The 17126-nt window shown below is 37.0% G+C and overlaps 1 protein-coding gene across 4 annotated transcripts in view; it reads right to left on the reverse strand.

Annotated features, from left to right (window-relative positions):
• USP48 (ubiquitin specific peptidase 48) overlaps positions 1-17126 on the reverse strand; it is a 66044-nt gene that overhangs the window by 15080 nt on the left and 33838 nt on the right. For all 4 annotated transcript variants that reach the window (XM_059915572.1, XM_059915566.1, XM_059915559.1 and 1 more), the window contains 10 exons: positions 13915-14112; positions 13099-13213; positions 12044-12174; positions 9294-9365; positions 2769-2893; positions 2483-2605; positions 2129-2190; positions 1753-1863; positions 1053-1183; positions 593-699 (listed from right to left, as the gene is read on the reverse strand). In XM_059915572.1, coding sequence (XP_059771555.1) covers positions 593-699; positions 1053-1183; positions 1753-1863; positions 2129-2190; positions 2483-2605; positions 2769-2893; positions 9294-9365; positions 12044-12174; positions 13099-13213; positions 13915-14112 — 1175 coding nt within the window. The remainder of the gene's footprint in view (positions 1-592; positions 700-1052; positions 1184-1752; positions 1864-2128; positions 2191-2482; positions 2606-2768; positions 2894-9293; positions 9366-12043; positions 12175-13098; positions 13214-13914; positions 14113-17126) is intronic.

Below are 17126 nucleotides of genomic sequence, written 5' to 3' on the forward strand. Positions count from 1 at the left end.
GAAAGTTCCATTGGGCAGTGCTGCTCTAGATACAACTTACTCTGTTGCTTGAGCACATTAGGCTTATGGTTTTGCCTGGACTACACGTCACAGGCTGACTCTCTGACAGTTAATGCTCAGGTAAAACAACTCCTCCTCTGACGCACCTTTCCTACCCACGCCCTATCTAACAATGCACCTCCGCCTCTATCCGTCTCTCGCTTTACTCTGCTAGATTTCCTTCAAAATACTTGTTCTTGTCTGAAATTATCTTATGAATTTATGGGCTTATTCTTGATCTACCTCACTAGGTACAAATATTCTTGACGGTAGGTAACTTCTCTGTCTTCTGCACCACCTGTATCCCCAGCACCAAGACCATTCCTAGCACACAGCTGACAATCAATATTTGTGTTTCGATTAATAACTGACTAGATCCACATAAATCACATAACTATTCCTTTTCAATTCTAGTCCAATGGCTCCGCCTGCACCATCCCCTCCCACCAAAAAAAAAATAAGGCAACCCTAGGCCATCCTCAGTGAAAATCCAACAGCAAGTCAAAAGGCAAGCTTGATCATTACTAGGCACGGCCACAAGAGGGACTGGTACCTTCTTATTATCCACGACTTTATGGACGTAGATGGTGGCTTGAGTGTATTCACGCAGGTCCCTCTGCTGTTGACACAATAACCCTTCTCTACATTCAGGACAGAGTTCTTTTTAAAAAAAAAAAAAAGAGGGTAAAATAGCAGTGGTTGAGGAATTACTGTCAAAGAATGAAAGATCTAAAAGAACATATCAAAGTTACCAGAGTGTATTCATCAAAATATTACTCATTTTTTCTGTTAACCGTTGTATTCTATTGTATGCAAATAAGGAAATCCATTTACTGTCGACAAACATACAAATAATGAGGTAATTATATGATAACTCCCATCTGCGGAATATAGTTTGGACCACCACATGATCTTTAACTTTAAGTAGAAAATACAATATTGACATACTCTTTCCTTCCCCCTTAAAATGCCAACTTTTAACTACATAAAGCAAGAGCAATATGAAAACTTACTAGGCTCAGAAATATACTGTGTTTCTGAAGGGTTTGCATCTCCTCCTTCAGTTCTCATGATTTTAATCACATGATCCACGACAAAGAGCTTTTGTATCATTTGCCACTCACTGGGCCATATGAGAGCTATACTGTGCAAAAAAACACAACATGCTTTAAGACACAAGGACATAGTCCATCTCTAAACCAAAATTATCAAAACCAATATTTACTACAAATAAATTAAGAAGGAAAAGATACATCAACAAGGAATAGTAGTTTTTTCATACAAAAAAATGTTACAACAGCAGTAAAACAAAATGGACTGAAGTTATCAATACATGGATCAACATGGCTAAACCTCAAAAACCAAAGCTGAGTAAAGAAGTTAGTTACAGAGGGATAAATACTATACGATGTAACCTAGAGACACTGTCCTGGGTACCAGCAGCTTGGAAGGAGAAAGCAGGGCTCCAGGAAGGAGAAGGGAGAAACAAGAGCAAGGTAGCCTCAGGCAGCCTCTTGATTTTTATGGAGAAGCAGTCTTTTTTTTTTTTTTTAAAAAGGCAAGTGCTCCACCTAGCAGAGAATACCAGAGGAAATAACCCCACAATTCAACAGATTCTTAAAACAGACTCTTTATGTCAGACGAGAAATTTCCTAAACACATTCTATTAATCACCAGAAGAAAAAAAAAATCACATGAAGAGAAGAAACTCACAGTTTAGAATCTTCTTTGGTCATGGAAGCAAATGTAAACATGAGTCCCCCGTGAGGACACAGAAGAGCACTGTTTCCAACCGATGACACAGGACTACACCTTGTAGGTTTCCTACTCAAACGAAACAAGGAGGATCAATATACTTCACTACTGCATGACTAAACAGAAGATTTTTTTAAGATGATTATTTTAAAATTAGAGATATATTTTAATGATAGTAATTAATGTGTTCCTCAGGATTATTCATTTAAATTATTAGAAAATAAAACTTTCAGTATATGCTAGTAAAAGTAAGGTACTACGATCAGGATCCATGAATTCTTAAAAATACTAAAATCAACAATAAAAAAGGAAATAGAAAATTTTTGGTATATACCTAACAAATTTTCGCCATTCTTCTACAAAGAACTGTGACACAATGTAGAGGACATCCGTGTCCTAGAATAGAAAAAATGAAAGTATCCATTAATTCATTGCATTCTTAACCTAAATCCTATAGGGAAAATGTCTCCATATACTGTGGTTTTCCTCTTTCAAGCTTCATAAATAAAATGGAAATACAGCCCTCTACCAAGCAACCAGAAGTAAGAGTAAAATCCCCCGGATAAGAAAACTATACAAATGAGAATTAGAGAAGCTCTCAGTTGTTCTGAAACCACTGTTCATCAGGAATTTGGCAAGGGTCTTACAAAGGTGAGATGAATTCTATCCTTTGTGGGAATCATTATACCTCTGGCCAGTTACTGAGACACGGTCTGTTTTTGTCCTGGAACAAATTTGGAAGAGAAGTCTTTTGCTCATTTGCAATCATCTTATGCAAGGCTTCATTTTCTTCTCCTTCTCTTTCTAAAATCTGAAAGAGAATGAAGCAGGAAGCAATCAAACATCTCCTGCTGACAGCACAGGACCTGCCTCCTCCCTAACCCCTACCAAGAGTGCAATGTCAATTCTCCTGGGAAGTCAATCCAGGGAGGTGGCACTATAATTTCCACAGATGTCAGGAGAGCGTGCAGCACCTTGCACTGTGAACAGCATTCTTTGTAACTTGGAAACTCGGGAGCCTTTGGGAAGTACTGCTGCAGTTTGCTCCAAGCCTCTTTAGAAACAAGCCTTCTTTCATTTTCAGATATGCATAACTCCCCTAAGTCAAAAAGGGGGGGGGGGGGGACCGGAGTAGAGAGAAAAGGTTAAAAAAAAAAATCAATATATACCTTCCAAAAATCTATTTTATATTTCTTAAACTTAAGACAAATTTGTAGGGCCTCTTTTCCTTCTGTTCTAAAGTACTGTAGTTCTCTCTCTCTTTCCTTAGTTTCAAAGTCTCTAAATTTTTAATTTCATCTAATTCTAAAGAAGCCAGCCATTCCTTTGTCCTTAATCTAGGTCCTTCTTCCTACCAGTGAAGGAAGCACTAAAAGGGCTTCCAGGGATCCTGGTGTCCCTGTGCCACCCCAGGGGTTGTTTAACAGTATTTGGTCTGTATTTCATCTCCGCCCACATTCAAATGCCACAGTTTCCTGCAGAACGTATTTTCTCCGTTTTACCTTATTACTTTACTAAATTCATCCCGAACTGAAATGCTGTTTTCAAAGTTGTGTGAGACTCACGCTTAAATAGTAAAGCAATCTACTGTTCAATCGTAAAACCATCTCCAGTCAATACCCAGTTGGTTTGCTATTACTACTGCAAACACCCTGAACCCCGTGGATCTTTAAAAATCCAAAAGAGAAGAAGCAGAGTGCTAGTCACCACCACCCTTCATTTCCTCCGAAGATCACAGAACGCCCAGATGGCAGTGACCCTCAATCTCAGCGGCCCCTCCTCGGTTGACTGATACTTCTAGCATTTCAGGGCCTTTCTCCCCACTCAACCCCTCATTGTGTTTGTGGTTCCAGTTTCTATTGCTTCAGCTGTTCCCAATAGATAATTAGTGAACTGCATATACGTACCTATATGGTTATTTACCCAGAAAACCATCTTGAAGTTTCCAAAGGAAAATGTGTTTCTACCCCCATTGGCAAGATACTTACATGTTTATATGAGTAAAAAAGCCAGGGACTTTCTAAATGCAGTATCATGATTCTTTGCTTTATGTGTTTTATAACAATAAATAAACCAAGAATCAGAGAAATTAATACACCCAGGGTCACCACAATTGGTGGATAATGGAGCTAGGATATGAAACTAGATATCTCTCATCTAAACCCCATAATTTCTAATGCCTCAAAATGCATCTTCTTAACTTCCATCCGTCACCTCTTACTGAGCTTTGACTAATCCTAAGAAATGATTACTTTGCTTTAATATACTTATTACCAGAGAAAATAGATCACAATGTAAAAATTAACTTTATTTCTGAGTAGGCTGTTAACCTCCTCTGAGGTTATGAAAACTTACTTTAAAATGCTATCATGGGGCTTCCCTGGCGGCGCAGTGGTTAAGATCTGCCTGCCAATGCATGGGACACGGGTTCGAGCCCTGGTCCAGGAAGTTCCCACATGCCACGGAGCAACTAAGCCTGTGTGCCACAACTACTGAGCCTGCGCTCTAGAGCCCGCATGCCAAAACTACTGAAGCCTGAGTGCCTAGGGCCCATGCTCCGCAACAAGAGAAGCCACCGCAATGAGAAGCCCGCGCACCGCTGCAAAGAGTAGCCCCACTCGCTGCAACTAGAGAAAACCTACACACAGCAACGAAGATCCAATGCAGCCAAAAATAAATAAACAAATAATTTTTTTAAAAATGCTTTAAAAAATAAAATGCTATCCTTGACACCATTAGGGAACTTACGGTTTTTTTTAAAGGTTAACTGGATTATCAGGCTCCAATCTAGTACACCTTTATGGTGAAATATAATGCAGCCATAAAAAAGACTACAGTAGACTTCTATAACTGGTTTAGAAAGAACTCCAAGGGACTTCCCTGGTGGCGCAGTGGTTAAGAATCCGCCTGCCAAGGCAGGGGACACAGGTTTGAGCCCCGGTCCGGGAAGATCCCACATGCCGTGGAGCAACTAACCCCGTGCGCCACAACTACTGAGCCTGCGCTCTAGAGCCCGCATGCCACGAGCCCTTGCTCCGCAACAAGAGAAGCCACCACAATGAGAAGCCTGTGCACCCCATCGAAGAGTAGATCCCACTCGCCGCAACTAGAGAAAGCCCGCGTGCAGCAACGAAGACCCAACACAGCCAAAAACAAATAAATTTTAAAAAAAGAAAGAAAGAAAGAACTCCAGGGCAATTATACTTTTTAAGTGGTTTCCCTTTTTTTTTTTTTTTAAAGGGACCGTTCCTCTGTATACATATGTTATAACCCAATCTGGTTCAGAAAGGGAGAGAGAATGTAGGAAACAATAATGCAAATACACAAACACATATTTTAAACAGGATTCCATAGACTCTCTGGATACACTGCCTCTTGTTTTCATGTAAGGGTGCTTTTACTTTATGACTGGCTGTATTGTAGGATGTGCATTGCTCAGGTAATTAGAAAAGAACGCAAGTTTATTTCTAAAATCAGCAATGTATTTTAATAAGTCACTTCACTGCAGTCAGAAATTAAATACTGCGGTCAGTATTAAATACTGCAGGTCAGTATTAAATAGAAAGTCCTCTACTCTACCCCTAGTCATGTTTCTAAATTTAGTTTCACATCATTTTAATAACTACCACGATTTAATGTATATGAATAGTTCGACCTCACAACAATGAACTTTTACTTGTGACATATGAATTTTTAGAAATTAGACTTGTATCCTGCAATACATAACATTGCTTCTTAAATCTTAAGAGAAAGCCAATAAACTAAATTCATTTTGTAAACAACATCTCCCAATACAAGATCAAACTAGTCATGAGAGATTGAATTCACCAAACATAATTCGATAACCTAATCCCCAAAGATTCTTCTGGTAAAAATAGAAATCTAGTTAACAATGAGTTTAGATTCTGGATAAATCCCCTCCCCGACAAAATCTAGTTCAATCTCTAATACTTTGGGGGCACAGAATATCCAAAGAACTTGTAAAAAAAATAAATTAAAAAACTGCTCAGCTGCTTAGTAAACAGGTATAATAAACAAGGTAAGTTAAGGAAGATTAACCATTAAATAAATATAAAGTGAAATGGATAAGAAAGCCTGATGGATAAGGAATATCTGCAGTAAATGCTAAACTCTATGATAGTAGCAAATCATATAATGGAATATATAATCCATTATTAATTCACACAAAATCCGTGATAAATATACACAGGCTTTAGAATAGAAAAATGCAAACACGGACTTCCAGATAAAAATGATGTTTTAAAACTGCATTTACTTCCAGTTCCTCCTGAAACACCATTAAACCACAGTAAGGGGACCTTTTTTAAAGATACAAAATCATGATGGATAAAAGAAAACAGATGGGACAACAGAAACAAATATTTTAGAAGCTTAAAGGTGGATGGATAAGACAAGAAAAATGAATTCTAAACTGACAAAAGAAGTAACCCCATTTACTACACTACAGAACTGGCCCCACAAATCCAGGAATTAGGGGTACCCAGAAGAGAACAGACTAAAAGACTATCTAAGAGGCAGTTAAAATTCTGAGTTGCCCTTCTATACACCCTACAGATACCTGCCCCCGCTATCCACAAAAGGCAACACAAGCTTCTCTGATGATATAAAACCTAAGGCCTCCGCACTGGGGGACACAAAGCTGAGATAAGAGGTAGTGCGCTGAGATGCGGATAAGTGAATGTTTCCATACAGAATGCAGAGACTCCCAAGCCCTCCTCTCTACAGCCCTGGAAGTGACAGCCAGCTCTGCATTTTTCAGGCAGGAGAATGAAAGATCCTTATGGAGAAATCTGAGCAGTCCAAGAAGGGATAATCAAAGTGAGAATTCTCCAGTGAAACGGCCCAGCCAGGACACCCAAACAGGGAAGCTGGCGGTCCCCTGTCCTCACACATGTGCATGGCTTCCACAGAACCCCCCAAGCAATAAATGAATTAGGACCTGCACAGGGTAAGGTGTCACGACGCTGTGGACAGAGATCTTAACAAGCTACCAAAAGTGGAAGGGACAAAAACTGCCTAAGAAGGGCTCTGGACTAATGGTACATTGAAAGATACAGTAAGTCCTTCAAATTTTCAAAGAAAAAGAATTTCAGACAATTGTATAACTAGGGGAAACCTATGCATTAAGTGTGGTACCCTTTAGCAAACGACTCTCACCTCTGTGCCTCAGTTTACTTACTCATCAGTACAATCGGTACAATAGTAATACTGACCTTTCAGGGTTGTTATATAGATTAAATGAGTTAATATCTATACACTCAGAAAACTACTAGGCACGAGGTAAACATTTGATAAATGTCTATCATCTGTTTGCTATGACAACCATCACGACATCTCAGGAACAAGTTTTAATATAAACCTAAAGAGTGGGGTAGGTTTTAAGTGAAGTCCTGTATCCTGCACCTGTGGACATGGTACACTGACAGGTGACGTCCGCAAAAGCAAGAGTTGAGAACTATGCTTTTTAAATGCAAGATAACAAGATACAGCAACAAAATGCCACCGAGCTGCAGATCAAGCTAGAAGATCTAAAAAAATAGCTCATATACAATTTCTGACAAGCTGAGGGGAGCAGCATTAAGTCCTGAAATCACTTTCAGCTCTGCCATGCTTTCTAGTCAAAACTGTAAAAATAAAATGACAAGATGAGAGAGGTGGGCTGAGAGCAAATGTCAGTGAGCGAAGGAGGAAGACAATCTGAGTTCTGGCACTGTTTCACTCTGCTAAGCAGCACCAAGCATGAAAACTTAGTATTTTACTACAGATTCCTCAACTCTCAAAATGGAGGCACTTATGCTATGTGCACATCTATGCTACAAATGTTTAAAAAAAAAAAAAAAATCCACATCCCAGGATGACCCTTCACCCCCACTTCCTAGTTGTGTAGCCAGTAAATGAGAATGCCACTCAGCTAGTAAACAGCAGTGAGATTGTGGCCAGAAAGATAGGCATACAAATACAACTCAAGTGACAACTACTATCACTAGCATCACCAAGGACTCTTCTTCATAAAAAACCACTGGTGTGGGGACTTCCTTGGCGGTCCAGTGGTTAAGAGTCTGTGCTTCCACTGCAAGGGGCGGTGATCAGGTTTGATCCCTGGTCGAGGAACTAACATCCCGCGTGCCGCACCGCACTGGTGTGAATGAGGGAAAGGGTGAGGCATCATGTATGGGTTCATAACGAGGCAATGAAGAACTAAAATAAGGAATTTATTGGGACCAACAAGAAGTCTGAGTATTAGGCTCAGCCATACAAAAGAATGAAATAATGCCATCTGCAGCAACATGAATAGGCCTAGAGATCATCATATTAAGTGAAGTCAGACAGACAAATATCATGATATCACTCATATATGGAATCTAAAAAGAAATTATACAAATGAACTTATTTACAAAACAGAAATAGACTCACAGACAGAAAACAAACTTATGGTTACCAAAGGGGATGGTGGAAGGGGAATAAATTAGGAGTTTGGGATTAGCAGATATACACTAGTATATATAAAATAGACAAACAACAAGGACCTACTGTATAGCACAGGGAACTACATTCAGTATCTTATAATAACCTATAATGGAAAAGAATCTGAAAAAGAATACATATACGTATAACTGAATCAATTTGCTGTACACATGAAACTACTACAACATAGTAATTAACTATACTTCAATTAAAAAAAAAAGAATGCTGAGTATCAGCAGTACATTAGCACACAACAAGAAATGCAAACGTGTCAACAGATTCATCACTGACATCCCAGCTTCTCTGGGTCCAATTTTTCTCAGGGTGGAGTTAGAAAAAAAAAAAGAGTGATTGGGGAACTTATACAGTAGAAGACTTTGAGAAGTAGACACCTTTTTGGCTTTCAGAGGGCTGACAGAATGGCAAACCATGTGTCATATATAAGGAGTCCCTCTCAAAAAAAAAGTTATTTCAAATGAGCACTCACTAAAACCAAATAAATACATAAACAAATATTCAGGATTAATAAGGATTTAGAAATTATTATTAAGAATATATAGTACACAGTAGCTAAGAAACTAAACCAGAAATAGCCCTAAGAAGAAGAATATACAAATGCTGTTTTCAAAGTGTTCAAATTTGGACAAAGACACAGACACATAAATGGGAAATAACTGAAATTCTTCTCCTTCAAGCTCAGAAAACCCTTCAATGTGACAAGTGACAATAAGTTTCTTCGCTAAAATATGGGGAAATTCTATTATTTTAAACTTTTTTTGCGAGGAGAGAGGGAAAAGTGTGAGAGGCATTGGCTTGAAAGTAGGCAGTAGAAGCTAACAGTTGAAAAGGGCAAGAGAATAGAAACATTAGGATCATGAACAGTTTAGAAAACCAGTTGCTCTACCATGGCTGCCATATTAGGGCCTGAGCTCTTGAGTGTAAAATATTTAACAAAATATATATGATATGCTAAAGTAAGGCTAACAACAGAAGTTTTACATTATCTAGCTTACCATGTGGGCACAGAATGTCTTCATTAAAATTTAATTCTTCCTCCTCCTCTTTTCTTTCTTCCTTTGATTCATCTAATCAAAAGAAATACAGATAATAACTCTTCTACTGTTGTATTTAAATTTCAAAGTAGCAAAGATACTACTCTATACAATTTCAAACACAGAAAACTTTAAAACATTTTAAAAATTAGACCCAAGTGATTTGACACAGTCCTGCTAAGAAGTGTTTCATTTCTTTCCCTTAAAGGAAAGAAAAATTTCTGAATGGCAGTTTTGCTTTTCAAAGATTGGGGTTATGCAAGAAAATATGCATTTTTTTCAAACTGAAAAACAGTTTACATATCCTTCCATTAATTCTAGTCAAGGTATTCAGAATACTGTGCCATAAACCAGGATAATCATCTACATGTCATGTCACTTTCACCCATCGACTCTTTAGGGAAGAACAAAACTTTAGAAGGCTAATGAAATAAGGATTTAACATTTCATGTCAAACATATATAATTAAAACTTTCCTTTTCCTATTAACAGTTCTCTTTCAATATCTGCTTTTCCTACTTGTCTACACTGTGACACTTGCCAGTTTGTACTTGTGTATACCAGTGAACAGGATCAAATAAAAGAAGTCCTAAGTAGCAGGAGATTAGAATAGTTATTCATGGATTTTCCAGGTTAAGCACATAACAGACTTTTAATACACTTAATATACATAAAGAATATTTACTAATCATTAAAAAGCTCAAGCAGAGAAATGGGCAAAGGAAAGACATGACCAGATAACTCTGTCTCCTGCCTGTTTCTCTGTGTCTCTCTCTCTGTCACACAATGTGAAAATTAGGCAAAGAAGTAGGTACAAGGACACATTTACTGCATCTGTGCTTACGTACTAATTGTAAAAAACTGAAATAGGTTAAATAAATATATATTCATGCAATGAAATGTAGCTGCTAAATTTTTAAAAACTGTTTTGGTAAAGGATGATGCACAACTGTGCCAATAACAAGCACCATTATAAAAAGCCACTGTTTACAGTGATTACACCCGGTGGAAAGGCTTTCAGGTTTTACTTTGTTGCTTCTACTCTGCTTCAAGCTTTTAAAATCTTTGAATGGAGGAAGGGGGAGAAGAGGAGCATTTTACTCTGAAAGCAACATGAAAAATATTTTTAAGCTAGGACATCGAGGCATTTTCTATTATGGCATCCAACTTTCCTTAAAATGAAGGGTCGCTGGAATCTAAAATATGACACAAATCAACCTATCTATGAAACAGAAACAGAATCGGGGACATAGAGAACAGACTGGTGGTTGGGATGGCGGTGGTGGCATGCACTGGGGCTTTGGGGTGAGCAGATGCAAACTGGTATATACAGAACGGATAAACAACAAGGTCCTGCTGCAGAGCACAGGGAACTATCGTCAATATACTGGGATAAACCATAATGGAAGAGAATATATATATATGTATAACTTAGTCACTGTGCTGTAATTAACACAACATTGTAAGTCAACTATACTTCAGTTTAAAAAAAAAAAAAGGGCCACTGATATGTAAATAGGCTTAAAAGAGCACAAAATATTTAACATACTGGGTCACATGTCACACTAAAAGTATGTTTTTAATCTTTCTTTTTAGTGAGGTGGTTGATGTACAATATTAAGTTTCAGGTATAGTGATTCACAATTTGTAAAGGTTATATTCCATATATAGCTATTATAATATATTGGCTATATTTAAAATATCTTTTTTAAATGATAGAATAAAATTGAAACAAATGTTAAGTTCATGAAGTATACAGCACAACAAAATACTTTAGCCAAAAGAAAAAAATACTCTTCAAATTTGAAAATGTTTAAAAAAAAAAAATCACAGTTTAAAATTATTAGTGGCTCTGGTGTTTTTACATTCTCAAAAATAAAGCAGTGATATGGGAAGATCCACATCAAATAAAATGATACAAATGTTCAAATGCAGAAAATACAGAATATTTCAGTAAAAAGATTAAGAATATTAAAATAATAAAATATATGTATGTAAGTACTAATATTTGGAGATAAAATTAAGTGAAATAATTGCTTATGGATCATTAATTGTATCTGAATTAGTAAACTGATCAAACTACTGATTTCTATTTTAAATCTAAAAGGTTTTAATGTTTTAATTTCCCATAATCTTATAAAATACTGATTACAAAATTGAATTGAGTGGTTGACTTACATTAATATAATTTCCTATTTAAAAGCATCGCTTCAGAAAACTCAGAAGAATTTATAAGTAAAAAGCTATTCAAAACCTGCTTTTTCTCCTGGATGAAAAATGCAGAAGTTCAAGCACATTTAACTTGATGAAGTCAGCCTGTTGGCGTGGCTAATAATCTATAACCAAAATGTACTGAGCTAACAACATACTATGCAATTTGCAGCAGACTTGCCTTTCTTAAAAATTTTAGCTGGAGCAAAATTAAAAGTAATTTTGCTTGGGATTAACTAGAGAGACCCTAAGCCCAAAGCAGGTCATAAGGAATGCCTTATGTCATAAGGAATGCCTCTCATGAGCTGTTGCGCCCTTGCTCACTTTCAATAGCTTATAAGTCTTTTTATTTGTTCTGAGACATTTTTGAGAGCTTTAGGCTTCAAAAAAATTGTCTTAGAAGTTACGTGGATGGGAATCAAAACAATTTTACTACAAACAAATGCTTACAATTTTGTGGTATGATTCACAACCATCTACATACAGGTTTTAAATATTACCTTTATTCAAGGTGTTGCCATTCATTTTCCCACTGCTTTGGTCTGCATCGCCATCTTGCTCATCCAGCTGTTCAAGAGCTAGCTGGCGCCAACTGCGTAAGGAGGATTTCCCTACCCAAAATCCATCATTGCTGTGGAGAAGAGAGAGAATGTAAAATCATGCAAGTAACATTTCCTAATGTCCTTCTCCCTTCTTTCCTTGTAAAGGCCACAACTAAACTGAATTAAAATGTTCAGTATTTGCTGCTGTGCACACAATTTTTTTTACGTATTTCCTCATTTTGGCCATTTTTACTCCTCACTATTAAATTGCATGTATAGAAAATACTTTGCTTCCATCCTAAATCTTACCCTGCTCCTCCTAACCCTCATTTAAATTTATGCCAATCACACCAAACAACTGGCCACTTTCCTTCACTTGATTACTACTCAAAACTGCATATAGCTGACCCTTCAAATGCACATATAGGCACTCACATATATATATACACAAACACATTTAGGGGACTCAGTAGGCTGTTTGTGGAATGACCCAAAACAGTGAACTAGATTGATATTTCTTTGGGAAATATACAACTTAAATTAAACCCAAACATCATAAATGCCACCTGAGTCCAGAGGTGCTCTACAGAGTGCGGCTCAACAAACTCCAAGAAGCCTGGATGTTCCTGACAAGGATGCAGTACTGGGTACCCTTGGTTAACAAACTTGCTTCAGCCTCTCTAAAGGGGACACCCCAGGCCTGCTAGAATGGTTTTCCAACATAAGTATTCCACCATTCCATGTCAGAACACAGGCGAGAACCTCGCCTTGGCTTCTTTAGGCCTCAGATGCACATCTCTGCTTCCACCTTTCTAATGGATGGAATATAGCCACAGGGGCTGTGCCTCAGCTCTCTTTATCTTTGCCACAGCAGCAATCACCACAAAATTTACTCTGCTGTGGCCAACCACTCATCACTCTTCTTTCTTCCAAAGATCCCAAGTCCCTATTATCCACAAATAATAAGCTACTTGGTTTTTTAGCTTATCAAACAATATACACTGTGAACATACCCCTTTACTGTTGCTTTGAGCAGATTATTTACAGTTTTATAATCTTCATTTAGTTGGTTCTTCAGACGCAACACACGACAACGTTCTACTACGCATTCCTTACACAGGGCTTTCACTGGGACAGAGAAAACGAAAGTCAAGAGTGTATTCACATACAGACTTCCTGTTAAGAAAATGTTTTCAGCACTTCATAGAACAATGAAGAATTTTAACCCAAAGTCACAAATTTTGACAATATAGCAAATTGGTATACGTCCTAAATTATTTTGGCGACATAAATATCAAGACAGCAATAGTGTTATCCTGCATAAAGAAAGAACTATAGGATATAAAATGTTATAATAGGCTATAATTATCTATGCCAGAAAGTACATTTTACAAGATTTAGATGCAAATTTTGCAAGACCACCATCAAATGATGGAGGCTGTAAAGGAGGGGAGGGTAATCAATATATCTGACAACTATAAACGTAATGTTAATTGTTTAAGACCTTCGTGTGGGTATCAACCGGACCAATACTTTGAAGAGTATTGTACAAAATAACAAAACACTACTAGATGGCTTTCTCAAATGTATCCTATTTTGTCTGTTTTTTGAGAAAAAACACAACAAAACTGAATAAGCAGTTTCTTTTCTAACATTATAAATATACCATGTATGACACTGCTTAACTTTTACTTGATTTAGCAAATCATTTTTGCAAAGTGCAAGGAATATGAGGTCTAAGCACAGTCTGGGTCAAATGATCATAAAGATCATATAATGCAGGCTTATTGCATTACTATTTTCTAAGCAGATAAGACATCTCGAATTACCAGTTAGTCTTGGTCCCCCTCCGTATCTACTATAGAAAATGTCAGCCGCATATTCAGATATTCTCTTCATAATCGATATTTTATCGGGATGAAGCTTGTCGTGGGAACACAGGCAAGCGTGATTATCAATAGGCTTGGTGGGCGTCGATTCATCCAACCACTTCTGCAGCCACTCCAGAGAGACAAATTCATAGGGCTCTGAGGAAGAAAGCAAGGGAAAGAGCCTATGTATTCTTACAGCTTTTTGACTAAGCGATACATTCATTTTCCTCAAGACAATGCAAACTCTTTCCAAAGTTAGCAGAATCATAAGAATCATTGTTCAGGGAAGACGTTTCATGAGTACAGCACAAAGCTCCGTTTAACTAGCACTCATCTGAGTTCAAGGAGCTGTGCACGGGAGGGACGAGTCTGCACGGTGCCCTATAAGATCGGCTGGTATTATTAACCACATTCTACAAAAGAGGTTTCCACAGAGAGAAGTGTCTTGCTTGATAGCACAGCAGAGCTCTGATCAGGACACCTGGTGACTACAAGCCACACTCCAGGCCAGCTCGCAAATCACATAACCTCACCCCCATAATGATTTTCATCAACACTTGTCATCGATGTGTGATAATACAACTGAAAGTTAAAACGAGGAGTCTGACTAGGTTCTAAGTTAAAAATTAACCTCATCAGCTATAACCGCACTTCCACAAGGCCGTTTAAACCACTGAATTTTTCTTCACCCAAGATGATACTGATGTTGATTAAAAGGTAGTTGATTTCCCCATCCAAATCCATATCACAATCAATTCATTACATTATTATGTATTTCAAGAAATTAAGCTATTTTAAGCAACTTCTAGGATGAAGTGCACTAGAATCGAACATATCAATTCTGAAGTTGCAAAGATTAAAAGGTACAACCAAACACCTCAGAATGTGTTTTAATTTGGGAAAACAGAGCCCCAGAGTTCCGTAAAAGCCAAAATTAAAGATAAAGGGCCAGCTTTGATTACTTACAAAGATCTCCAGTGAGTCCCAGCATAAAACATAGAAGAAAACATACAGAGGTTGAATTTATATATTTGTATTATGATACTACTTCTGATGAGATCTGAGGGATAGACAATTCAACTCAAAGCCCATTTTGACCAATTTTACACTTCCCTGAGATTTACAAGTCTAAAAACTAACTTCCGTCTTAAGTTTAGCATAAAACATTTCAATTTTGACAAAAACAAAATCCAGAACTGTTGGATCCCTTATTTGTGCTAAAACTGTACATCATAAACTGAGAGACTCCTAACTGATTGGTCAGCTCTGATGCAGCTGCAGAGGAAGAGCTCGTGACTACAAGTTGAGACCAAGTTCTGCCACCAAGAAACTGAACTTGAGCAAGTCACTTGAACTCTCTATGCTTCAGATCTTTTATTTGTAAAATGAAGGTAATAATACCTGCCTTCTACCTACCTCACAGGGATGTTGTTGAATGTAAAAGATAAGATATGTGAAGCATTTTGAGCTTTTTTGGAAGAAAAGAGATATAGAAAAGTTAATCATATATTCACACAATATATAAATGTGGAGACCTTAAGATTCAGCATAGGTTAACATGGTTGTGGCATTTTACAATGTATAATGGTATGGAATGATCCCTATCCCAGAGAGCAAAATAGAAGTCTTAGCATATCTAATCTTTTCCCAAGGAGAGTCCCATAGGTTAAAACTTTTAGTAATCTCAAGGCTATTGATGTAAGATATGAAGATTAGAAAAATCTTGAAAGAGCTGTATCAATTTCTACCAAGGGCTTCCCTAACAATCGGGGTCTAGCACAAGTCTCAATAATTAAAGTAGATTCTGCTTGTGGAAGGTTTTTACACTACAGATGTTTCTGCACTAGAGAGAGACGCCTGGCAGGTTCTCACAGATGTTCTCCATTATTGTGATGCCAAAGGCATGGATAATCCAACTAACAAACAGGAGTAAGAACTCTATTAAGTTGGGATAATAAACAAACTGTATAAAAATCTCAGCATCTGACGAAGCAGGAAAGCAAGTGTTAAAATATTTACCAAAGGGAAACGTATACTATGGTTCAAAGTTATTTATATATAGTTTTAAATGCCTGGATTTTGAATAGGAATTTGTTTTGGAAAGTTATAAAGTCTAGAAAGATCATGGCATGAAAAATATTTGAAACTTACCTAAAGATAATTTAGGATTATTTAGAGATAATTTATTTCAACTTAAATAAAAAGGGCCAAAAGGGTTCAGGTCCCCAGTGAGGTTTATATTTTAGGATAAATGACCCTTCTTTTAATATGTTCACAAAGGTTAAGATTTAGAAAAAACATAACAAGACTTTGATTGGCAGCACAAAACCATGGTCATTAGCTTTGAGATCTGACAATATTTTAGGAAAACATGGACTTACTACCATATAAGGTTACTATAAATGGGAAAAAATTATAAAGCTCATAATTGGTAAGAGTATTGATAACATATATACATATTCGAAGAACACAAGCACTGGTTCTTATAGACGGAATGAAAACAGGCAAGAGGAGCACAGTGTAAACTTGACACATAACATCTTTGGACCATGCAGTTTTAAAGAGTAATTCAAAACAGCATTTTAGTTTATAGATCCAGTAAGTTGCTTTCTTTTGTCCAGTGAATACAGGAAACCATGAATAAGGTTCAGAAAACAAATTTCTAGGTACCAACTCCTTTGAATAAATTTAGAGATTTGAATTACATGTTCATTTCCAAATTGTTTCCAATCAAACTGAGGTCGGTCTAATTCTTTAGGATAATCCCAACCCTTGAAACAGAGTGAGAGTAACAGGTTACAAAGAAAGGTCAGAATCAAATTAAGGTATAGTTTAGACAGAACTTTTGAGAGATATTCTTACAGATGTAGCAATTTATATTCATCTTTTGCTTAAAGTAATACCAGTAATGGAAAATTGAGATATCAAAAAGACAAAACCACAAGTACAATTATGCTTGAGTATTTATTTTCTAAAATTAGTAAAACTGCCTCTTTTTAAAGTAGGAGTTGGGTATGGGGAATTGCCTATGAAATGACAGAAAACATTATTACAAATGGCATAACAGCCTTAAGGAGTTGAGGTTTCCTTTTTGAGGCATTAGATAAACTTGAATAAACATACACAGTAAAGGAATGAGCTGGACTGTGTGGGATAATTCTTAAGAAATT

The sequence above is a fragment of the Balaenoptera ricei genome, chromosome 1 (genome assembly GCF_028023285.1).
Source record: "Balaenoptera ricei isolate mBalRic1 chromosome 1, mBalRic1.hap2, whole genome shotgun sequence".
In the NCBI taxonomy this organism is placed as follows: Eukaryota; Metazoa; Chordata; class Mammalia; order Artiodactyla; family Balaenopteridae; genus Balaenoptera; species Balaenoptera ricei.